This window comes from Triturus cristatus, chromosome 7 (assembly GCF_964204655.1).
Source record: "Triturus cristatus chromosome 7, aTriCri1.1, whole genome shotgun sequence".
NCBI lineage: Eukaryota > Metazoa > Chordata > Amphibia > Caudata > Salamandridae > Triturus > Triturus cristatus.
In genome coordinates this window covers 254210989-254237497 of record NC_140590.1, presented here as the reverse complement: position 1 = coordinate 254237497, position 26509 = coordinate 254210989, and the positions used below count along the sequence as shown (strand labels likewise).

At 45.8% G+C, this 26509-nt stretch overlaps 1 protein-coding gene across 1 annotated transcript in view; it reads left to right on the top strand.

The window, feature by feature from the left end:
* Nucleotides 1-26509, top strand: part of SHANK1 (SH3 and multiple ankyrin repeat domains 1) — a 1748119-nt gene that overhangs the window by 1539942 nt on the left and 181668 nt on the right. Inside the window, exon 21 of the mRNA XM_085616131.1 lies at nucleotides 21303-21430. Coding sequence (XP_085472257.1) covers nucleotides 21303-21430 — 128 coding nt within the window. The remainder of the gene's footprint in view (nucleotides 1-21302; nucleotides 21431-26509) is intronic.

The window sequence follows — 26509 nt, the reverse complement described above, 5'->3', positions numbered from 1 at the left end:
GAACAGTGAGTTTGGCATATTCGGGCTATGATTCCTATCTTTCTGCCTCTATCCTGTGTTTCGGTCAGAATGACTCATGGCCACCTGCATCCTGCTGGTCGATTATGCCAGGTGGCATATGCAGGCTCTGTAGTGGGACCTGAAGTTCCAGTGGGCGCAGCATCGGGGGAATCTGTGCGATTTTGTCCAGCTCTCGGAGGTCATTGCACAACAACTGCAGTGGTGGCTCACGAACCAGGATTGGGTCAATGGCAGATCCCTCTCCCTTCCCCAACCAGACCACCTCTGTGGTGACAGATGCCTCCCTTCTGGGATGGGGTGGCCAGATGGGAGAGGCGGAGATCAGAGACCTCTGGTCTCCAGCGGAGTTCGGGCTTCACATCAACCTTCTACAGCTCCGGGCGATTTGTCGTGCACTGAAAGCATTCCTTCCCTCTGTCCGGGAAAGAGTAGTGCAGGTGTTCACGGACAACACCACCGCCATGTGGTACTGCAAGAAACAAGGCGGGGTGGGGTCGTGGACCCTCTGTCAGGAGGCCCTGCGCCTCTGGACATGGCAGGAACATCAGGGCATATCCCTGGTGGTTCAACACCCGGCAGGTTCTCTGAACGCCAGGGCGGACGAACTCAGCCGCAGGTGCATGATGGATCACGAATGGCATCTTCACTCGGAGGTGGTGCAAGGTCTCTTTCGATAGTAGGAAGAGCCTTGGTTAGATCTATTCACCACCGAAGAGAACGCGCAATGTCAGCAATTCTGCTTGTTGGAATTTCCAAGGTGGCACTCGCTCAGCGATGCTTTTCATCGCGAATGGAGTTGCGGTCTGTTGTACGCCTTTCCGCCTATACCACTTCTACCCAGAGTGCTGAAGAAGATCAGGCGCGACCGGGCTTAAGTCATTCTTGTGGCTCCGGATTGGGCACGAAGAGTCTGGTATCCCGAGCTGCTCAACATGGCCATCGATTCTCCGATCAGACTGCCTCTTCGGGAGGATCTTCTGTCGTAGCAGCAGGGGATGGTCCTCCACCCGAACCTGTCCAGGTTTCACCTCCTTGCGTGGAGATTGAGCAGCAGCAGTTGACGTCTTTCGCCCTGCCTCCCGAAGTCTGTGACGTAATCTTGGCAGCCAGGCGTCCCTCCACTAAGACGGAATACCCCTGACAGTGGAACAAATTTGTGGCATAGTGCACAGCAAAGGCTTTGGATCCCCTTTCTGCCCGTCTTTCTGAAGTAGTCTTGTTCCTTCTCTCTTTAGCCCAGCAGGGCTCTTCTCTGCGCACTATTAAGGGGTATCTTTCAGCCAACTTTGCCTTCCTTCGGCTGCCAGATCAACCTTCTCTTTTCAATTCCCCGACTCTTTTGGACATGCGCTTTGATGGCCGTCGCTTGTTTGGTGACAAGTTGGACAATGCGCTCGAGCGCTTCAAGGGCTCTATGGCTACGGCCAGATCCTTAGGCCTTGCTACCTCCTCTCGCCCCGCACAGTCTGCTTTTTGGCCCTTTCTTGGCTACGGAAGGGGCGCCCCTCCACGTTCTGCCCAGAGCCACAGGCCCGCCCTGGTTGTCCAGCCTCTGCGGGGCTGAGGACGTGGGACCCACTGCCCTGGGGTCCAGCGGGCGGGCTAGTCCAACAGTGCCCCCTCTGCAGCATGCTCCAAACCTTCCTAGTCCGACCTTTCAGGGCCACTAGTTGCCAGTGTGCAGCAGGATTTGCCATCACCTCCCCCACTAGCACAACATCATGTCGGACAGGTGGGTTTTGCAGATAGTCCGAAGGGGCTAATCCCTCCCCTTCAAGGCTACCCTTACCTCCATGCCACCTGCATTCCATTGCATGTCGGAGGATCACGTGGCCCTTCTCTGTCAGGAAGTTGCGGCTCTCTTGGCCAAGAGAGCCATTAAGCGATTCCCTGTGCCAGAAGTAGGTCGTGGCTGCAACTCCCACTACTTTCTGGTGCCCAAGAAGGACAAAGGCATGCCTCCTATCTTGGACCTCAGGGACGTCAACCGCTTCCTCCAGAAGCAGAAGTTAAAAATGTTGACATTGGCTCAGGTCCTGTCTGCCCTCGACCCTGGCAACTTGATGGTAGCGTTGGACTTGTAGGATGCTTATTTCCACATCCCCTTCCTGCAGGCTCACAGACTTTACCTACGGTTCGTGGTAGGCCAATAGCATTTTCAGTTTACCGTGCTCACGTTTGGCCTTACCAGTGCACCTCGGGTGTTAACGAAAGTGATGGCGGTGGTTGCAGTTCATCTGCGCAGATCAGAGGTTCCAGTCTTCCCCTATCTCAAATTCAAATTCAAAATATTCGATTTAAGACATAAATCATAAAAGCACAATTTTATCAAATATGGTTATAAAAATCTGTCACATCGATATTACATGATTAAGAATATAAAATCATCAATTGAAAACTAAATTCATATCCAGCGTTATATATCTTGACTTAATGCATGTTACAAAGATGTAACAATCGAGCTCTTAAACATTTCATAATGTAAGAATTTTCTGGGGAAAGAATCAAATTTACAGAATAAAAAAGTCTGCAATGTAGACTGTTGGGATAAATCATCTCATGGTCTAAGGGATTTAGACCAGTCGTTCATGACAGGAAAGCTAGTCAGTCTGTGGACAATACCCAGACGGAAACGAGTTAACAGCATCCTGTCATAGTCCCCGGTTACATACTTACGGTATGGTTGGATTCCAAAGCAAGACATTAACAGTTGGTTTTCCAAAACGGTGGGCATAACAATTTCATTTGAGAGTCTAATTGACTCTAGATGCATTAAGCATTCAGTCTTCAGTATTGTTTTTGGGATTGTTTTAATGCTATCCGGATTGGTGAAGTATTCTGGATGATCAATATCTGCCATAAAGCTTTTGATGTAATTTAACCAGGGAATACATAGCTCCCTGTCAAGCTTTAGGCAGTCAGTTATAATGTCCCGATTGAGACTGGTATGTTTTGTAGCCCATATTTTGTGCCATAATAAAATTGGCTCTATTTTAATTAGATCGGATATATGCGAAATCCCAAGCTCTGCATGGGACATGTAAGTAGCCGTGCTGTTGGGGACTGCCAGTAAGTATCTGGCAAAGGCGTTCTCCGCCAATTGCAGGGGCTGAGAGTCAACATATCCCCAAATGCCTGCGCCATACATGGCAGTTGTTACACACTTAGCCTTGTACATTTGTATTAGTTCCACGACCGGCCTTCTGCCCAGTTTGCTGGCGAAATGGGCGAGGGCGGTGGTGGCTTTAGAAAATAACACTTTCCTGGCTAAAACTGCATGTGACCAGATCCCTCCGTAATCAGAGTGAATACCAAGGTATGAAAATCTGTTTGTACACTCAACCTTGGTGTTGTTAATGATAATGTCACAACATTTGGTACTGTTCGTACCACATTTCATTATGAATGTTTTTTAAATGTTCCCTTGCAGGCCAAGATTTTGCATACATGTAGCAAAACTGGTCACTACTCTTTGGCGCCTTAGTTCTGTATGCGACATTAAGACTGCGTTGTCTGCGTACAATAACACTGGGATAGGGTGTTTATCTATAATTGAGAGATCCTGGCATTGACTGATTAAAAACTGGCCCAGGCCATTATTATATAAAGTAGAAACGAAGGGGGCAAGAACACAACCTTGTCTCACCCCCTTTCTTATTGGGAATTTAGCAGTGCATTCTCCCGTAATACCATGGCGGACCCTGGCACAAGCACCATGATACAGCTGCCTCATAAAATTAATAAGTGTTACTTCTACACCCATTTCCTCAAGTATAGTCCACAGTTTTTCGTGTCTGACACAATCAAAAATGAAGCTGAGGTCCACGAATGCCATACATAGCTTCCACTGCTTAGCTCGGGTATATTTGCTTAACAATAGGTTTAGGTTTAATCCCTGTTCTATTGTGCCTAAGCCCTGTCGGAAGCCATATTGAATCTCTGTATCGACCCCAGCATCTTCTGCCCATGACTGCAATCTGTTTAATAAAATACGGCCCGCCACTTTGAGAAAAGAATAAAGTAAGGAAATTGGTCGATAGCATGTTGGTATATTATGGTCACCCTTTTTAAAAATTGGAACCAGAACTGATTCAGACCAAGATGGAATGAAGCCTTGGTGACAACATGCTCCCAGGACCAAAGATAATAATAGACCCCAAAGAGAAATATTAGATTTATACACATCAGTGGGCACACCATCCGGCCTGGGGGCCTTACCTCCCACAGTAGCGTTTATGGCGTAATTCACTGCATCTAAATTGCAATGAATATCAAGTGGGAAGAGACTTAAAGGTTCTAAATCTGGGAGGGGGCTGGATGCAGCATGTGATGTCTTCCACTATCTCAACAAGTAGTTGTTGGAGGCGAGCTTACACAAGGCTGTCGTCGCCCACCTCCAGACTACGGCGGACCTCCTGAATTCGCTGGGGTTCACAGTCAACATGCTGAAGTCGCACCTGAACCCTTCTCTGAAGCTCCTTTTCATCGGAGCGGTTCTGGACACAGCGCAGTTTCAGGCCCATCCTCCAGAGCAGAGTAGAAACACTAGTTTCCTTAGGAACTTATGTTCTGCCCTCATCATAACTGTGATATTATAAAATCCCTAAAGTTCCGTACTGTACAGGGCTGAGCCCACAGCTTTTGAGTCGTAGATCTGTATTGCGGGTGCTGCTGGCTTACAGTAAGATGCACAATGCTCTTTCAGTAGAACAGCTACGACTTGTCTGTGTTTATCGACGTGGGGCTACCACAAATTGCTAGTTGTTAACTTAATACCCAGATATTTTAAAGTGTCCACCCTTTCAAGTTCGACTCCCTCCAAAAATATCTTCCTCTTATATGATTTGAGTTGATTTATTGCCATGATTTGGTCTTTGTTGTGTTAATCTCCAAACCATGGATGGCACAAAATCCCCTAAATTGGTTTAACAGCGTTTCAAACTTCCTGGTGTTTTGGCTACTAATAGCGTAACATCAGTGAAGAGGAGTGTGAATACTTTTTCCTTAGCAAGAGAGGGGGCATCCGTGGGACAAAGGGACAGGAAGTGGACAACTTCATTCAGATATAACGACAATAATGTCGGGCCTAGCACACATGCCTGGCGAACGGCCTTGCTTACAGGAATTTGGTCTGTTAGCTGCCCCTGCTCTCCTCAGCTGCTTTTAGCAAAATGTTCCTCGTGGATGTGTATGACTAAAGCTTAGATCTCCTGCGGCAGTCTCATATCTTGTAACACAAGCCAGAGCTTTTGCCGAGGCACCATATTGAACGCTGATTTCAAGTCTACAAAGGCCACATAAAGGTGGTCCCTGCCTGTTAGGACAGTTTTCCAGTACAAAAGAAGAAAATGGAGAACCTGATCTATAGTACTGTTTTTTTCTGGAGACAGACTGCAGGGGGGTTAGTATCTTTTTCATCAAGCCAATCCTGGATTTTAGTAAAGACTGCTCGACAAAATACCTCTTGGATAGATTCGATTAGACTAATTGGTCTATAGTTGGTAGGTGAATTTTCGCTCACCCTTCATATAGATGGATACCACCTTGGCTCTTTCCAAGATCCAGGAATCGACCCTAGCTATTGCATTTGACAGGGCAAGAATGTATTTAGACGAGCTTTCTTATTCATGGATGAAAATATTCCCTGGTATGCCATCAGGTCCTGGTGCTTTGCCATGTACTATGGAATCTAAGGAAACACAACTTAGATCAAACAAATCACCCTGCCGTGGAGGTATAGATGGAAAAAGAAGTCCATGTGCAGGAGTCTGCATTTCATCTGTATACAGGATTTTAAAATGATTAAACCAATCAGTCGGGGCAGCTGAGTTCAATGCATCCTACATTCCTTACTAAACCAGAAATTTGTGTTTTGTGCTTTCATTTTGGGGTGTAAGGAGGGCACTAGAAAATACAAGGAAATATGCCTAACAAAACGTGAGTATACAAGTTACTTAACATCGCCAACCCGTGGTTGGATACCATCTAGATTAGCTAAAGTTATTTGAAAGTCATGATGAATACAGGATACGGTGTCATGTTGTAACGCAAGATGACGCCACTTGAGCCGACGCTTGTTCTTAGTGGATTCAATATCCACTGTGGTACGACGTGGAAGGTAGTCAAATGGCCACTTTCCATATAATGACGACATACTAAGGCATAGTTGATTATGATTACTCTCAGGTCTTTTTCTGACTACCATGTCCTCAACATTATGCCATAGCCTTAGATCAACCAGAACGTAGTCAATATGACTCACACAATTTACTCTATTATAAGTTGAAGCCCCTAGTTTGTCAGACTTTGTTCTGTCATTGACTGCCATTAGCCCAAGTTCTAGTCTTAGGACTACTTTTTTATCAGGGCTAGATCTAGCTTGTAAATAGCCCATAGGTCATCTTCCTCACTAAAGTCTTCCCTATCCTTGAGTTTGAAGGTAGTATTAAAATTGCCTGCTAAGATAACATGGAAATGGCACTCCCACTTGTCCAGATGTTCCTCAAGGATTTGCAATGTTTTTGACTGCTTGCCTCCCCTCCCTTTGTACGTCTTGCATAGATGTTATATATGTCTAAAGTAGTGTTCTTATAGTCCCTGATTCGAATACTTATGATATCAGGACAATCTATGGCTAACTGCCTAATTGTGCAGTTGAGGGAGGCTTTAACCCACATTAACAGCCCAGCATATGGCCTTCCACATTAGTTAGAATTGGCAGGAATACAAAAATGTATATACCTTGTCCTGTAAACGGGTTCTAGACTCCATGTTTCCTAGTACAAGCATATATTGATTTTTTTCTATAAAATTATACCAATCAGGAAGAGAAATTTTAGACGTTAGTTCTGCCACGTTCCAGGAAACGGCAACAACCTCTGCAGTTGGTGCAATTGAAGGTACAAGTATAGTTGAAGAGGAATCCTCCAAAGTGTGGCTAATGGACAGGGGTCGCCCAGGAGAGCTTGGTAATAAATATTGGAGGCAATTTGCATGGTTATTACATGCCTCTGTTGGACCTTGGATACTTGGTAGAGTGGTGTTTAAACTAGCATCTATAGCTGCATTAGAGATAAAAGGTGTTAGTATTGGTGACTGGCTGTCTGAACTAGTCCAAGATTTACCACAGATGGGTTGTGGTGGGTAGGTGGTACGAACAGAATACTTGATCTAGGCAGTCAGTCGACTTCCCCCAGTTCAGAATCACAGATGCGACTGGTGCCTATTCATTGGTATTTGAACGGAATATTATAATGCAGTGGGGGACTGGTCCTAGCATCAAGAGCGACCAGATTGTCTGCTAACTTCCCATCAACTCAGGTTAATTCAATACAATCGAACTTTTGGTTATGATTGACATGTCTTTCCTGATAATTGACCTGCAACCCCTCACATGTCGTACCAATGGATGACCTTATTCTTAAGTGAGTCCGCCCCTTCATAACTTGCCTGAGAAGAAAGCTTAGGAACATTAACATATAGATCTTTTAGGCATGTGGAAGCCCCTTAAGATTGGCATGTTGTACTATCATATTAATATGCTGCAACTGTTATTGGTCCCTGTCAACCCAGCCCAGGGAGCCCCATTCCCTGTATTAGACAGGTAGGAGATCGCAGGCCTCCTCTTGGATCAGTGATCCCGAGTATAAACCTGATTCTGGATACCCTGGGCAGTTCCTCTATCATGCCTCTCAGAAATACCATTGGGCCCCCAGTAGGGAGCTGGATGTCATATGTATCCCTGACGACCTTCCCATAGAGCTTTTTGGTTTGTCACGTTTATTAGTGCTCGTTTCCACCTTATCGATGAGCAGTTGCTTAACCATGCTTATTAATTGATTTATCAAGGCGTAAAGAATCCCTATCACTGACCCCAACTCTTTGATTTGTGAGGTGGGATCAGTCTTTTGGGTGATTAAGTTATTTGCAGGACTATCAAACCAACCTCCTCAACCGAAGTCTTTGAAGCTGTTGGGGGTTCCTATTATATCGTATAGAAGCAAAAAATGGTTACTAAATGGTATACCTAGCACTTGGGGATGTTCTATGGAAGTCTCAGGGATCTCTAGGTTGTCGTCATTGCCAGTAGGCTGTGTAGGTCCTTCGAGACGGCTTCTTGGCAGCTTTCTGTCTGAAAAAAATCTGGAAGGGTTTGAGTGGAATACTTTGATTTTTCCAGCATAAACGTAACATAACTTTTATATTTATAAAGCGCACATTCACGCAAGGGTATCTTGGTGCTGAATAACAGATGTTTATTGTTGCCCAACTCAATGGCACTCATTTTTTCGACCTCAGATGTATGAAAGGCTGAGTGGACCTGCCGGGATTTGAACCTGTGACTATTAGGTCAATTACAGGCCCCTACAGTGGATGCATTAGTTCACTCATCCACCAGACAGGGGCCCCCTTATCATCATGTCGGCTATTTGTGCCTCTAATGGATTTAACCTCTTCAATCAGCATATCAATCTCACTTAGGGTACAATTGTTGGAATTCTTAAGTACCTTACTGTGTTTTGTTGCTACCCGCAATTGTTCGGTCGCTTTGTGCTTGCCCGTACTGAATGAGAGCTAGGGAAAAGTGAGGAATGTGTAAGTATAGACCCAGTTAAAAATTGAGATTACATAGAGGCAATAAAGCCACTATACTTTAATACTGTGGCCCTTGCAATACCTACAGGGCAAACAAAGTAATCAATTATATATCCTGGCGTACACTAACTTGCTAGAAATTTCAAAGAAAACTAAAATTAAAATATATTGAAAATAACAACTGTCCAAGTAATCCAGAATGCGGTTCAACGGGTGAGTTCTTCAAATAAAAATAAGCTGACCGCAGGTAGTACACCCACTCATGCAGTCAAAGATCTATCAGGGATAACATTAGTCCAAGACAGGATACATCCCAAGACATGCAGGATAATTCAATAGGCAGCAATCTGAAATTCTACAGATTAAGGAAAAACAGTACCTTTGCCACAGGGCTAAGAGGGTGGCCCTGCCTCTTCCTGTCGCTAATGCACTCAGGACGGTCCTTCCCTAGGCCCGGGTGTTGCCCAGGCGTTTCCCACATGGCGCGTAGCAGTCCTCACGCTTTCTAGTGCTGACAGGGCACAGGTGATGGTGTTGCAGGGCTCCTCCTGGACACCCCTCTGGATACTGGGACATATAGGGCCCGATTCACAGAACTAACTTAAGACAAAATCCTAAACTTACTACAATTTTCGTATTCACAGAAGGCACTTACTCATTTTGGTATTCACAGAAGACACTTACTCACTTCGGTATTCACAGAAGTTAGGAGTCCTAACTATACTACTACTAAACTGAGAAAAATCCTAATTGTAAGGCTTTCGGTATTCACAGAAGGCATTTAGGAGTCCTAAAGTTAGGACTCCTAACTTCTGTGAATTCCGAAATGAGTAAGTGCCTTCTGTGAATATCAAAATGAGTAAGTGCCTTCTGTGAATACCAAAATGGTAGTAAGTTTTAGGATTTTGTCTTAACTTAGTTCTGTGAATCGGGCCCATAGTCCCTGTAGGCCCTCTTCAAGAAAAACGGCGCACACGGCCGGAAACAGTCCTCCTGCTTTATAGCTCTAACAGGGCACAGGTGATGACTTTGATTGGGCTCCTTCTGGACGCCACACTGGATACTGGGACACATAATCCCTGTTGCCCCCTTAGAAGAAAAACTAGGAGGAGGTATAATCAAGTAGCGTGGCTGTCGCAATTACATCCTGACATCTTGTGTGCAAAGTCTCATAGAAATGACTCTTGACAATTTGGCAGGTAGTCTTAAGGACAAAGAATTATCTTACACGAAGGTTGATAGGTGACGATCACTCAAGACATCTGCAAACCAGCCTTCCAAATAAAAAATGAGAACTGGATGGCGTATAAAAGATGTAATTGCTCCGGAATGTGCTGTGTCTAAACATGTATCTAATCAAAGGACTTCGTCCTCAGTGACCTAAATGCCTCCAACTTTTAGATACCTCACGTGGGTTCATTAAGAGTTTACGATGAGGGCCACAGATGTCGTAAACTAAAAGGTTTAATAATGGGCTGTACCTTGAAGGTCGCAAAGAAGATGTCCCAAACCCCCAGACCGTAAACCACCAGGATACACCTGGGGCACAGAGATGTAGCAGATCCTTGGTATTTTGCAATGTCTCTGCTGACCTTATTGACACATTTGTTGGAACCACAAATGCTAATATAATTTTCCTCACCAAGCATGAAAGGTCCCCCTTCCTTTCTGAGGCAATCTTCCTCTTAAAAAAACATTCTTATTTTTTCGACCTTTGATTATCATGAAGGTTACAACTGAAGGTATTCATTAACCCCTTCTAAATCTTCCTTCATCATCTACATCTCTATGCTTGTGCTCATCAGATTTTACTTCGGTACTGCACCTTCACCACTATCTGATTAAGACTTCTACCTGCAGATTCCTTACCTTTGAATTCCCCAGGCGTCAGGCTGGATCCGAAAACTTTTGCTGAGCAATACCCCTTGCGCACGGCGTCGGGTGGCTCCATTCGGCTTTGTGTGACATCGGCGGCAGCGGTTATGACATCGGGTGCCTATATAGGCGCCACCAAGGTGCGCCGATGTCAGTTCTTTTCTTTCCGCTCCAGTTAAGCACTGATCCAGGAAGAGCTACCCCTCTGCCGCTTTTTGGCAGGTTTTCTTCTCGACTTTTGTCGAATTCAGATAATTTTTTCTACTTCGTGTGCAAAGGATGTCTTCGAGGAAGACAGGGTTCAAGCCGTGCGGTCCTTGCTACAGCATGATGTCGGTTACCGATCCCCACCTCGTCTGTCTCTGGTGTCTCGAGCGTGACCATGATTCGAAGTCGTGCTTGGCCTGCCAGGCCATGGCTCCGAAGGCCTTGAGGGAGCAAGCGATGAAGCAGGGTTACCTCTCTGCTCTGTCTGTTTTTTTAAAGCTGCCAGACCAACCCTCTCTCTTCAAATCTCCCATTGTCCATAGATTTCTGAAAGGGCTGGCTCACCTATTTCCACCCACGCCCTTTGTGATGCCGCAGAGGGACCTTAATTTGGTCCTCACCTATCTGATGTGCGCTCCCTTTGAGCCTTTACACAATTTCCACCCCCCTCACCCACCCTGCTGTTTACCATAAAACCAGCCTCAGGGGTGTAGAATTTAATAAAATATCTACTTGTCCAGGGGCAGGTTGCTTCATAAATCTACTTGTCCTGTAACAAAATCCACTTGTCCCTTTTGTGCCATGTAATGCGGCGACAAATTAAGACAGCAATCTCATTATGTAAGAGTTCTGATAAAGCCTCTCTAATTATGCCAGGGCTCGTACCATAGTAGGGTTTGAATACTACCAATTCCCTTATGTTGCTACGTTTCTGCAGGTCTATACTGGGGCTGAAGATAGTGGTAAGCAATAGTTCAAGGATTGGAATGCCCTTTTGAGTCTATGCAAACCTACTAACTTGCATGTTTTAAGGTTTTTTACCAACTCCTTTCTAATCTTTTCCCATACTGAAAAAAGTTGGAAATGTACTCTCGACAGTGGCAGACATAAAACTTCTTCCGGGGTTGGGAAAAAACTGGGTGGAGGGAAAGTGAACTTGAAACATTCAGATTTTTACATGAGCAAAATACACATGCACATTTACTCATGTTAAAAAGCAGTTCACAAATATTTTCTGGTAGTACTATTTCTTAGCCTACTTCTCTAAATTCTTGTGAATTCACGGAAACTGTATATATGCACTTAATGCAAGGATATATACCATGGATGCACTTTTGAGACTTTCTTTAATAATTGGGCCTCTAATTAAGCCTGGCGTTAACCATGACCTTTTGTGTTTAATAAAATTGTCTCTCTCTCTCTCTCCTTCTCTCGGTCTATCAGCTGGCTACACTGTGAGTGACAATATTCTGCTCATTTACAAAGAGCATATTGGCACACAACGTAGTTTTGTTCAGTCCTTGGAACTGCTGTGTCAATGTGTGCTTTTTGAGACCAAAACCAATTTTTGCTTTTGCCAATGCTTGTTAGAAGGGTGAGGGCCCTGCAGCTCCCACACCGATAAGGTTTTATAAAAACCATGCCAAAACAAGTCACGCATTGACAAAACCAAAAGCCTGTCCGCCAACTTCAGACCTACTGTCTTTGCCAATGCTTGTATATTTTTGTTTCCCACAATCATATTTTAACTGGTTACACTGATTTTCCATTATGAATATTTTGGGGAAATACAAGCATACAACAATATATTACTAAATTATGCTGCAAAGATATGGTACCTAAAATCTTACAGTAGTTTAGCAAAATGTGTTTTCCTACTTGCATTTTTTTGTGAACATTTTATTTTGAAAGCAAAGAATTATCACTGTTGCTTTCAAGCTTCTGCAAATATTTGCATATGATCAGAGAGCATTCTGGGAGCATTACCCATAGCCTCATATTACTAAACTTTGAAAACGTGTGTACACGTTTATACTGGAAACACCGTCGGTAGTGCAGGTCGAGCTTACAACATTTACTTTTAGTGCTCACCCTAATAATAAAGGCTTTGCATTACTGAACCATAAATACAGGTTTGAATAGTGTTAACACATGGACACAAATATTACCTTAACTGCAGACAATTCCCTTCCTTGATTCATAATGTGGTACTGTAAACTGGCAGCCAAAAGGTTTGTGCTGTAGGGGGTCGGGCCTACTTGTCCCAAGGACAAAATACACATGAAAACTTGTTGCCCTTGATCCCAAACAATATGCATCGGGCTATAGGAATTCCACATCCCTGCAGCCTTCTTGATAACGATTACAACAGCCTGGACGGTGGGTGAGCTACAAGCTGTATCTTTTTCACCTCCTTATCTTATTTCCTTTCTGGACAGAGTGGTGCTTCGCACCCGGGCATCCTTTTTACCAAAAGTTGTTACCCCTTTCCATCTGGGTCAGTCCATCACGTTGCCCACCTTCTTTGTTCTCCAGCATCTCTCTAAGGAAGAGGAGCAGCTCAACCGTCTGGACCCAAAAAGAGTGCTTTTGTTATACATTGACCGCACTAAAGAGTTCCGGGTAGACGACCAGCTCTTTGTGGGGTACGTGGGAGCGAAGAAGGGAAGGGCAGTGCAGAAAAGGACCATTTCTTGCAGGGTCGTTCTCTGCATCAAGATCTGTTATGCCCCGGCAAAGAAGCAGCCCCCTTAGGGATTAAGGGCCCATTCCACCAGGGGAATGGCTGCGACTATGGCCTTGGTTTGGAGTGTCTCGGTGCAAGTTATCTGTCAGGCAGCAACATTGAGATCTTTGCACAAGTTTGCAAAACACTACTGCCTGGATGCTCAGGGATGGGCACTTTGCTCTCTCGGTCCTGCAGGACTTCCTAGTATAGAATATTGGTCTGCTGCCCACCTCCAGGATGGCTTGTGTATCTAATTCAACGGTAAGGAATGTGCCTAGAAGTCTCTATCAGATGAACAAGTTACTTACCTTCGGTAACGCATAATCTGGTTGAGACTCCATCTAGCTGCAGATTCCTTACAGCCCTACCCATGCCTGCCCGCTTTGCGGACTAATATTGTAGAGCTAGGGTTACTCCCCTTCTCAGGGCCCTATTTTGCACACGACTATGTCAGTTACCTCGTGGCTCTGCACTTCTGCTTATATAAGCACCGCCACGTCATAACCGACGCTGCCAACGATGTCATGCAGAGCCGAATGCAGCCACCCGATGCCGCATGCAAGGGGTATTGCTGAGCAAAAGTTTCCGGATCTAGCCTGTCGCTTGGGGAATTCAAAGGTAAGGAATCTGCAGCTAGATAGAGTCTCTACCATATAATACGTTACTGAAGGTAAGTAACTTATTTGTTACTTCATCTGAGCAATTTTTCTTATGTGTGGGCACTGATCAGTAGGTGGCATCCTGTAATGTCTTGCTCTTGTAACTCCTAATTTGGTGTGAGTCATGGAACAGGGCATACCAGAAGTCAGTGTGGAGTGATCTCTGTCTCTGAACCAAGGCCTCACTGCCTGTTTTCCAGTACACCTTTGCTCACTGTCTCGAATAACTTCCATTTGCTAAGACTTGAGACACTCCCACTTTTGGCACCTTCCTACCTGTCTACCTCCAAGCTCTGACACCTACTTTCTGACTACCTTAGGCTACTATAAACTCCACACTCTTCTTCCTGGAGTGAGTATGTAATAATAGCGTAGTAGGTACTGCCCTACTCTCTTCCACACTTCTTTCTTTTGAAAGTTGTTTTGCCATAACTTCTGCACACATTTCCCATTGAACATGCCTCACTTTATACACTTTGTATGTTTACATCAGAGTCTGCCTCACTTTATACACTTTGTATGTTTACATCAGAGTCTGCCTGTTTTTTGTTATGTGTGTGGCAGTCAAACATATCATCTGCTGCTCTATGTTAAGGATTACATGGCCTTCAATGAACTGATCTAGTGCCTGCTCTATCTACTGCCTGTTCCAAAAGTTTCTCCCTGGCTCTCAGCTGTTCATCATCAGTTTCCATCTGAAGCCCTTTAAGTCTCCTTTCCCACCCATCTCTCTACGGGAGGTCAAATGGAGGGATATGGTACAATAGCTCTTCTGTATATTTCTGTGGTCAGCTTCTGATGGATACATCTGCCAGTGGATTCCTCACCTTGTGAATATCCCTGCGAGAGCAACATTCGGAAACATTTGTAGCAGTCCACGCCGATGAGGTCGAAGACGACGTCACAGAGGAACGGCACCGCTCGCGACTCCGCTGACGGCACCGGCTCCGTAAGAAGACCTCGTCGGCGTGATGACATCAGTTCCCTTTTTTCCGCGCCGTCGAAGCCAATGGATTTCGGGAATCGCTGTTGTTAGCGTCGTTGATACTTTGTGTATTCTGAGTATTATTCCAGTTCTCTGTCGAGGATGTCGACAAGAAAGTCTGGATTTAAGCCTTGCCGGGAGTGTGGCAAGCACATGTCCATCACAGATCCTCATGAGGACTGTGTGTGGTGTTTATCGTCGGACCACGATGTGGATGACTGTACCAGCTGCCGGAAGATGAGCACGAAGGCTCTTAAGGAACGGGAGGCAAAACTCTTCATAGCAAAAATGAAGAAGGAGAAGAGAGGGAGAAGAAGATCGAGAACGAGGTCGAGGTCTAGATCGAAGTCGGCGTCGAAGTCGACTTCGGGACATGCTTCTCATGCCAAGAAGTATAAGAAAAAGAGAAGGCACTCGTCTCGACGCCATTCTGATAAGAGCACGGCGCCGAAGCCGAAGTCACCTGCTCGGCGTCGGAAGGACTCTGTTTCTCCCTCTCCTGTGCCGGATTCGCCTGCTGGTCCTTCATCTCCGGTGGTCTCCTTGTCTCCGGCTTCACCGGTTCCAGCACGGACTCCGACGCCGGTTCCATCTCCGGCTCCGGCTCTGGCCCCGGATGATCTTCAAGCCCCGGGTGAGCCAACGACGCCGCTGATTCCACCGTCGGCGCCGGTTGGCCCGAGTCCGGTGAGACCTGACCAGTACCCTGCCTTCCCTGGACCAGGTCAGGACCCCTCGCATTACTTAAATGCGATGTATGGGGTGTTTGCTCGAGCCATGTACACCACTGGTGCACCTGCGTGTCCGATGGGTCCCTTGGCATTTAACTTGGGGTGCCGCATGTATATCCGCAGGCCCCTTTCATACCGTTCTTTCCAACGACGCCGTGTTGGAATCCTCCGGCTCCGAGGACGTCGACGCCGCTTCCATCCTCGCCGGCTCCGGCTCGACCTCGATCGACGCCAATGGCTGCAGCAGATCCCCGCTCGACGCCGGCACCGGCGCCATCGGATTCGAATACGGCGCCGCCGACGCCGATGATTCGGATTCGTTCCAGGAGGGATACTCAGAGGATAATTGAAGAGCAGAGGTACCTTCAGGAGGAAGCGGAAGAGGGAGAATTGGTGGAGTCGGATGAAATATTCGAGGAGCTTAAAGAAGCTAGTGGGTTGGATCTGTCTCCTGAGTGGGAGATTACTCCACCGTCGGGTGAGCCATCTAAGGACGTTGCTCCCTACCATTCAGTTATCAGGAAGGCGGCGGAGCTGCTTGATCTCCAGTTACCAACTACGGAGTTTAAGTCGAACATTTTAACTGAGGTGCTACATTCTCCCACGGCGGTATCGGAGCCTTTACTTCCCTTTAATGAGGCCATTGTGGAACCTGTATTAGAGGTGTGGCGCAAGCCCTTTTCTGCTCCTGCTGTCTCCAAGACAATTGCTAGGAGATATAGAGCAGCCCCAGGAGATCCGGAATTTTTGACGTCACATCCTTCACCTGAGAGCCTGGTGATTCAGGCAGCTTGTTCGGGAAAGTCTAAGGGGGCTTTTCCTGGGGACAGAGAGGCTAAAAGGCTGGACCAGTCTGCCAAAAAATTATTTTCATCGGCCAGCATGGCTTTGAAATCAACAAACGCCACTTGTCTTTTGGGACGCTATGTGCACGCACTGATGGATTTGGCTAAAAAACTGGTGCCTAAACTGCCTGAGGAGGAGAGGACTGAGTTCAGTGACATCTTGACTGATGCTCAGGCGGCAGCACGTCAGGTGATCCAGAGTGGGCTGGACACTGCAGATTCTGTTGCAAGGATCATGGGGTCTTCTGTCGCAACCAGAAGGAGTGCCTGGTTAAAATCTTCTGAGTTCTCACAGGATGTGCAGTCGACTCTATTGGACCTGCCATTTGACGGATCTGGCCTGTTTGGCAAGAAGGCAGATGCTGCTCTGGAGCGATTCAGGGACAGCAAGGTGACAGCTAAATCTCTGGGCCTGCAGTCTCAGTCGAGGGGGTCTTTTAAGAGATATAGAGGGTTCGGAAGGGCATCTTTTCGAACCTATAGGCAGACCCAGCAGCAGCAGCAGCAGCAGCAAAGTCCCTCGTCCAGGGGTTTCAGGGGAAGAATCAGGGGCCGCACTCGTGGCCGGCAACTCTCCTCCTCTTCTTCCTCTTCCTCAGCCCCTCCCACCACCGCAAAGCAGCCCTAGATTCGCCATTCCGGATCCTGCTGGTCCTGTGGGGGGCCGGCTTACCCATTTTCTACAAGATTGGGAATCTGTAACTACAGATCTCTGGGTTCTGGATCTTGTAGAAAATGGGTACGCCCTTCCCTTTCGCGAATTCCCTCCAAATTACCCTCCTTGTCAAGGGGCTTGCTCGGAGGACCACCGTCTCCTCCTGCAGGAGGAGGTCCTGAAGTTGTTTCAGAAAGGTGCGATAGAGGTGGTTCCAGAGCAGGAGAGGGGTCAGGGATGTTACTCCCGGTATTTTCTGATTCCGAAAAAGGACGGCAGATTGCGTCCGATATTGGACCTCAGAATCTTGAATCTCTTTCTAAAACAAGAAAAGTTCAAGATGCTCACCCTTGCTCAGGTTCTTCAAGCGCTGAATCAAGAGGACTGGATGGTGTCGATCGACTTGCAGGATGCGTATTTTCACATCCCAATCCTGAAGTCGCACAGAAAGTATCTCCGTTTCACGGTAGGGTCGCAACATTATCAGTTTGCGGTCCTACCGTTTGGTCTTACTTCTGCACCCCGAGTCTTCACGAAGGTGATGGCAGTGGTGGCAGCCCATCTCAGAAGGTCGGGGATTTCAGTTTTGCCCTATCTGGACGACTGGCTGATCAAAGCGGAGTCGCCAGAGAAGGTGCTACACCATCTGCAGGATACAACTCAGCTGTTGTACAGATTGGGCTTTTCGATAAACGTGCCCAAATCTCACCTGGTGCCCTCTCAGCGCAACCTGTTCATAGGTGCGGTACTGGACACTACTGTGTGTCGAGCATTCCCTCCTCCACAAAGGATTCTCGACATTCAGGAAATGATTCCTTTATTTTACAATGGAGCGGTCGTTCCGGTTCTGAAGGTCCTTCACCTGCTCGGTCTGTTCGCTTCCTGCATTCTGTTGGTCAACCATGCACGCTGGCATATGAGGGCGCTCCAGTGGTACCTCCGCAAGAAGTGGTATCAGCACAAGGGAGATCTCAGGGAGTCTGTGAGGATCTCCAGAGAAGCTGCAGCGGATCTGTCTTGGTGGAGCGTGGAGGGCAATCTGTCTCAAGGAAAGCCCTTTCATCTTCCTCCATCGGTGGCCACACTGATAACGGATGCATCCACCTTAGGGTGGGGTGCTCATCTGGGGGATCTAGAGATCAAGGGTCTTTGGTCTCCAGAGGAAAGGTTGCTTCATATCAACCTTCTGGAGTTACGGGCGATTCGTTTGGCACTCAAGGCCTTCCTCCCTTCCCTTCGCGGTCAGTCTGTTCAAGTCCTGACGGACAACACGACCGCGATGTGGTATATAAACAAACAGGGAGGAGTGGGGTCTCTTTGTCTATGCAGAGAGGCCCTGCGTCTATGGTCCTGGGCTCAGGACCATCAGATTTGTCTGATGGCAAATCATCTGGCCGGGGTTCTGAACGTTCGTGCAGACAGTCTCAGTCGGCAGTTCTCCGCCGATCACGAGTGGAAGCTTCATCCGGAGGTGGTTCGACACGTCTTTCGGATGTGGGGGGCTCCTCGGGTGGACCTGTTCACCACTCACGAGAATGCTCACTGCCCGTCTTTCTGCAGTCTCCAGTATCCGATGCAGGGAGCGTTGGGGGACGCGTTTCGGTTGAGTTGGGGCTCACGGCTCCTTTACGCGTTTCCTCCCATACCCTTGATTCCTCGGGTTCTGAGGAAGATTCGCCAAGACCGGGCCCAAGTTATATTGATCGCCCCGGATTGGCCAAGAAGGGTGTGGTACACAGATCTTCTCCACCTCTCCTCGTGCCCTCCGCTCCGTCTCCCTCTGAGGGCAGACCTCCTCTCGCAGTCGGAGGGGCAGGTTCTACACCCCCACCTCCAGAGCTTACACCTTCATGCCTGGAGATTGAACGGGGCAACCTGAATTCTTTCTCTCTCCCCCAGATGTGGTAGATGTCATTCTGTCTGCCAGGCGTAACTCGACCAAATCCATATATTCCTATAGATGGTCTAAATTTGTACTCTGGTGTGGGGAGAGGGCAATTGATCCTTTGAAGGCTCGTCTGTCTAACATTCTGCAGTTTGCCGTTTCTCTTGCTCAGCAAGGCTTTGCTGTGGCTACAGTAAAAGGATATTTATCGGCTTTGTCGGCTTTCCTTTGCCTGCCGGATCAGCCGTCATTATTTAAATCACCTATTGTGATTAGATTTCTCAAGGGCCTCACAAACAAATTTCCTCCTACTCCCTTTATTGTACCTCAATGGGACTTAAACCTTGTATTGACTTATCTTATGGGTTCTCCCTTCGAGCCCTTACATAAGTGTTCCTTGAGACTGTTGTCTTTCAAGACGGTTTTCCTCATTGCAATTACCTCGGCAAGGAGGGTAAGTGAGCTTCAAGCTCTTAGCTCAAAACCCCCATTTTTGACCATTCATGCTGAACGAATGGTACTCCGGACCAGGGCTGCATTTTTGCCTAAGGTGGTAACTCTTTTCCATCTGGGGCAATCCATTACCCTTCCTACCTTCTATCCTCCCCCTCACCCTTCCAAGGAGGAGGAGAGACTTCACCGTTTGGACCCTAGGAGGGCGGTGAGCTTTTACCTGGACAGGACAAAGGATTTCAGAATTGATGACCAGCTCTTCGTGTGCTTTATTGGCTGCAGGAAGGGTCGAGCGGTGCACAAGCGCACCCTTTCCAGGTGGATTGTCTTGTGCATCAAGATTTGCTACTCTTTGGCTGGTAAGGAACCTCCGGAGGGTTTAAAAGCTCATTCCACTATAGCAAAGTCTTCCACTTCTGCTTTGTCTAGGGGTGTTCCTGTGGAGGACATTTGTAGGGCGGCAACTTGGGCCTCCCTCCACACCTTCGCAAAACATTATTGCTTGGACAACGAGGTGAGGAGGGACGGTCACTTTGCTTGTTCCGTCCTTCAGGACTTTTTGGTATAGAAGGGTGGACACCCTCCTCCGGGAGTGGGGACTGCTGTGGAATCTATTCACAAATGTGAGGAATCCACTGGCAGATGTATCCATCAGAAGAACAAGTTACTTACCTTCGGTAACGCTTTTTCTGGTGGATACAGTATCTGCCTGTGGATTCCTCACTGACCCACCTGCCTCTCCGTTGTCCATCTTTCTATACCTAAGGTTCTATTAATAATGTTTCAATCTACTATTCCAATTATGGTATTTCAAAATGTATATGTTACTGTCAAAGGCATTGTGTCTTTCTTTTGCCTTTCTATTTCTTCTCCACACTATGTGTGTTGATCTGCATGCTGTGTACTGTGTATACTGTGTATATATTGCTGTCAGTCCATCCGTGTGCCTCGAAGGCACGGGACAAAAGGGGCGGATCTGACGTCATCATGCCGACGAGGTCTTCTTATGGAGCCGGTGACGTCAGCGGAGTCGCGAGCGGTGCCGTTCCTCTGTGACGTCGTCTTCGACCTCCTCGGCGTGGACTGCTACAAAAGTTTCCAAATGTTGCTGGCGCAGGGATATTCACATGGTGAGGAATCCACAGGCAGATACTGTATCCACCAGAAAAAGCGTTACCGAAGGTAAGTAACTTGTTCTTCTGGCCCAAGCTGCAAACCCTGCCCCGTATAGTTTCTTATTTCTTTTTGTTTGGGGAGTAATAGGTTTTTTGACCACGAGTACAGAACAGAGAGTTTGCCTGTTGTGCACCCATTTTGTTGCCCTCCATAAGTGCTTTCACCCTATACGGAGATCACTAAAGTCTTCACCCAACCAATGTACCCATAGATTTACTTAGCAGCGGATAGACCAATAGAAATGGCTCATCTTCTTTCTGGTGGACTCTCATAGAATATGGGAGGTGATTCTGGGTCTCATTATCATTTATCCCTGATGCTTGTAAACTGCTGTGCTATATTGTATTCCCTTATTTGTGTGTTACACATGTAGATATATATTTTAACTATTAAATCAATGTTAAATAAATATGTTTTCCTTGTGTGTGTATTTTGCGTAAGTCTGCTGAAGCTCGCATGTGATTAGACACATGTAATTTAAGTACTTCAATAGAAGTTAGACACCAGGGCTGGTGTAAAATTCCACATGCTATGACTGAAAAGGTTTCCAGATTCAGTATGTAAACAACTCACTTTGATTAGTTTCCAGAGAGTTATCGAACTGAGTATCGATCACTGAACTCGGAAGCATGGCTGTATTAAATAAGTGGGAGGCGTAAGCCAAAATTATTGCAGAATTAAATTAACTGTTTTCTTGTCTTGGAAGATAAACTGGACGAGATCTTGGCTGCTGCCCAGCAAACCATCAATGTGAATGAAGGTTCAAGTCCCAGTGGGCTTTCTTCTCTGGGAAAATCCCGTTCCACCACCGGGAAAGGCTTCTTTACCCCAGAGGTAGGAAAAGTTAAAATACCATCTCCTCTTGTGTGTATGTCCTCTTGTACTGTTGAAGGCTTTGATGTGGCTCCTCTTGGGAGCCCACCCTTCATCTTTCAATTTAGTGTCTGTACTCCAACTGTAATCCTTTTGTTATTTTTATAAAAAAGTATAAACTTGTTGGTCCACCATTAAACATGTTTTCCAAACGTGCAGTTATTTCAGTTGACCTGTCAAACACTGCAGGACTATCTATTGCAGTCCAGACTTTTACTTTGTTGTTTTAGCGGGGTATTCCAACACAATGCCTAATTGCACCCTATAACGTGTGATAAGACATCAAATAAGTAATCATAATAATAACATTGTATTGTTAGTCTGTAAAATTGAACTGTGCTGTCTTGGAGAATATATATAATGTTGGTCAGGGATTCCTAGGATTTGTCCTCTTGGGCAAGGAACTTATTTCCCCTAGCCCACTGCGTTGCGAGAATGCCCCAGAGTGTCTCTAAGACTTTTGGCTTAGCTTTATGTCCTCTCTCCCACCGGGTTTCTACAACTACTGAAGTAGGCCGAATATTTACTGCTTAGCCCTTAAGTCGGTGAGAAGTTAAAGCTAGCATGCTGGCTGCTGCTTGTCAGATGTTCTCTGAGGAGGCGAAAACATGTCAAATATGGCAGCAGCCATGTTGGATCCTGCAAGAATAGCGGAAGTCTGGCAAGATCATCTGGAACCAGGGTGGAAACCCACTTTAAACAGAACCGCGCCCATTGAGTCATCGCTGGTCAAGGCGGTAAGTGTCGCGAGGCAAGCAGCAGCCTGCCAGAGTTGTGGCACGCACCTTACTTTCTAGTTTCTTCACGTTAACGGGGGGAGGGGTTGGACCCCTTCTTGGGAACTTTTGGCGAACCTTGTCTTCATGGATAATAAAGACTTTTTGGATTGTAGACTGTGAATTGTTGGGCATTTTCAGTGTACTTTGGCTGCGCTTGAGCTGCATGACCCCTTGACTTCGATTTGTGACTTTTGGAATCACTGTTAGTTGCTAATTTAGCATTGCAAAGTAACTTTTGGCTAAAGACAATTATATTGTTTTGCATGGACCAGCAAACAATATTAAGGAATCTGGTTGTGATAGGTCCACCTTGTTTCAAGAGTGACTCATTGAACTTTTTTTTAAAAAACAATGGTGAGCCACAAACGATTCTGACTTGGAACAATAAACACTTATGAAGTGCTTTGTTGATTTGGTGGAAGGATGTTTTCTTGTGGTGCGTGAGGATTTGAGATGTGTTCTAGTCACGGTGTCGAGAACTCGTAGCTGTCATCAGAGATGCAGCAGAAAGGGGAGAATAGATGTGGTTACAGATACACGTATCTGTGTTAGCAGAGATCTGTAAAATAGAAATACCTGGATGACAATAGGTAGGATTTTCAATGCTTTCCAAAGATTTTCAGTGCTTTCCAAAATTTAAGGTGGTTGTCAATTCTTACTCTTGCAGAAATTGAGTTTCAGAGCTTGACCACTTGGAAAGATCTTTCACCAGTGAAATACTTTTTTGAAGAAGGGATGGAATAGAGTCATTTGAACCCACAAAGTAGCAATCTAGTATGCCAGCTGGTACAGATATTAATGTGAGGGAACAGTGTTACAGTTCTGCAAATTGCTCGATTTGCAGTTTACCTAGACATAAAAGGCGATATATCGAGGCATAGGCAACCAGTTCAAAGATTGGAGTGCTTTTGAGATGTGTATCTGGATATGTAGATTAATTACTTCACTAGTTGTTGCCTGCAGCCTACTGAGCACCTAGAGCAAGGCTTTGAAGTACAGTGCATTAGCACTAAGGAGATTGAAGCCTGAATTATTTGAGGGAAGTCTAGGTAAGCCAATGTTTGACATGGAGATCACATAGTGTTGGATATTTATATGGTAACATGTGCTACAATGAAGAGTTTACATAATCACTCCCTGTTTTGTTACTTAGTTCTTGAGGCCAGTTGTTTCTTATTTCTTGTAGCCTTTTGATGGAAGCTTGATATTTGGTCTTGTAGTTTCCCCCTTTAAGTCCTGACTCTAATGAGAATGGATGACATCATGGAATGTACAGGAGCTGGGAGACGGTTAGTTTTCCATGGAGCCAGCGAGAGATGATGTACAGCTGGTGGGTTTATTAATAAACCTACTTAAAATTACTATGTCTACATGTTGTAATACTGGCGACGAGGATGGGATGGGTGTATTAATAAACCTACTTAAAATTACGATGTCTACATGCTGTAATACAGTGTTCAAGTGTATCTTGAGCTGGTTAGTTACCATCTTGGAAACAATCACTTGGAGGCATTGACCGAGTACTGTTGAGTCTTCACGCTTTAACATTTAGAGCTTGAGCATGCCATCAGTGTAAATGTATTAGCAAAAGTTAAAGGATGAGATGCGGTCCACAAAAGAGCTGAGGTGCACATTGAAGAGGTTGGTGTGATGGTGGATCCTTTAGGGACACAACAGTGTATGAAAACAGTCCCAACATGAAGGAAGACAGTTGAATGATGAGAGATCTGCCAATGGGGAAGGAGACTATACGATTCACAGCAATATTCTAATTTCCTACTTTGTCAAGTTCCTATGGCAGTGTCTTGCAATGACCCGTTTGTAAAGCGGAGGGGACATCTGCAACTACTTTTGAGTCAACTGTAATATTTGTCATCTCATGTGCCAACCAGCCCGGATTTTGTGGTGCAACAAAGATGGAATCCAGCTTAGCATTATGTAAATTCTTACATTTGAAGAATATTTGTGTTTGGTTGGAGGCAGATCCTCCAATGATTTTGCCCAAGAAAGAATCAGTGGATATCGGTTGGAAATTAGTAGAGGGATCATTTGAGCTGTTAGGTTTGATATTGTGGTCTTGAGTTCATTCTGCAGTAATCTCAGTGTCAAAGGATTGCTGATGATAGCAATGATCCTGTGGAGGTGATAGTTAAAAAGCTCAGAACAATTGTATAGCAGGCAGGTGATTTTTATAATCTGATAACCATTTCACTGTCAGCTAGTGAAGCTGATGCAGGACCTGACCAATAGTAGAATCTTTGCACATGTGCAAGCTCCCAAAATCTGTTTTTCGAACATACACAATTTTAGCAGAAAGCACATCCGTAATAGGCAACATTGTCTGTCTTTATTTGTGAAGAAAACTGGTTTAAATCAAGCAATGGCAAATGCAATAGGTTTTGCCTTTGGGACCTGCTGGCTTTGCCAATGTTTTTTGGTGATGGTGAACAGCATAGATAAAAAGCAGTGCTTTTTGCCAGCGCTGTTTAGTATTGTCAAAGCTAAAGGTGCGATGACCTGCTGCTGTGGGCATTCGCATCATTCTATAGGCGAGTGTATGCATTATCATGCATGCTTACGCCTACAGAATGATATGGGAATCATTTTCTTTTATTTTTTATTGAGTGATATAAGATGATGAGCACTACGTTAATAAAATATAATAAATTGTGAATGCGCAAAAGCTCTTTTGTGAAGGTCCTGTAGCAATTTCTTTCATGCACCTCTAAATACAAATTAAAAAAATATATTAAAAAAAATAGCTGCAAGAGTAAGGAGGAACAAAGGAGCGGATGGGAGAGTGGGTTGGGAAAACAAATGGAAAGTTAGCGGGGGCAAAGAGGATGGGAGAAACATGGAGGGCTGTATAGATGCACAAGCCCTTGATGGAGACAGCAACATGATGCATGGGAGATTAAGAGAAAAAAGTATATTGAAGAGACGGAAAGCAGCCACGAGAGAGAAAGCAAACAGAGCAGAAGGGCCGGTCTTTTTGGACAAGGAAGAGAAACATAAGCGGATTAGAGCTCGAAAATGCATCCACTCTGTTGGAGTGTTTAACCAAAGAGAACAAGCATTGGCAATGCCAATAGGTCTTGCCATATAGTGGAGTTTAGTGGCATGGATAGGAGGGAGGAGGAGTGTTATGAAGTAGGTTAAAGCGTTGTGAAGTGTTGTGGAGGGAGTATAGTGTTGTAGAGTGGATTATTGTATTATAATTTAGTATAGTGTTGTAGAGTGTTTTGTTTTATAGTGTTGTCTAGCGGTGTAGAGTATATTATAGTGAAATCTGGTCTGCAATGGGAGCCCATGTTAATGGAGCCGATATTGCAAGAAACACAGTGACACCATGTGAGCTGTAGCACCACACAGAGGGAGAGAGACAGTCACTGAGACAGAAAAGAGAGCTGTGACCAACTGCCAAGGAAGGAAGAGAGAGGGGGCTGCTAGCTGTAGAGAGAAATAGTCACTGAAGAGAGAGAGACAGCTGTCAGTACTGGGAACAAAAACACCTGAAACCCAGATTGCAGGGAGAGACAGTCCCTGTGATAGAAAAGAGAGCTATGACTGGCCGCCAAGGGAGGAAGAGAGAGTGGCTGCTGGCTGTAGACTGAGGCAGTCTCTGTGATGAGTGAGAGGATGACAGCTATCAATACTGGGACAAGAGCAGTTCAAGTCCCACACAGAGTAAGAGACAGTTCCTGAGATGGAAAAGAGTGCAGTGACTACTGATAGAGGAGAGAGGAACTGGGCTGCAGGGAAGATGTTCATAGAGAGAGGGGTACCTGGTGAGAGGGAGTATCGGTGCTATCACTTTACGGAATAGCGACCTAACCAGAGTCGAAAAGAAGTGGGTCCATACGGTGAGGTCCTCTCACACCAGGGTGTTTATGGAGGACGGACGTTCTTGACATGGAAGAGAGTTCTACGTGTGACGAGACTCTGTAGATGGTAGGGTTGGACTCTAAACACTGCCCTTGGGGCCATCTGACCTATTCATCTACCTGTTGTCATTGTGCACTGCTGGTCAAGAAATAGGCCTGAGTATACCTTTTGATTATTTTGTTAATTACAATACACATATCTGTACAACAGAATGACAATACATTATGGTCCTGAACAATGCCTGGAACATCTAAGTCACACATGGCAGAAACATGTTGACCGTATACAGGGTTACCATCCATAACCCTGCTGCACTATGTTTTTAACCTCTATTCATGAGGACATAGGAATACAGTTGTTTTGTCCTAATTGAGAT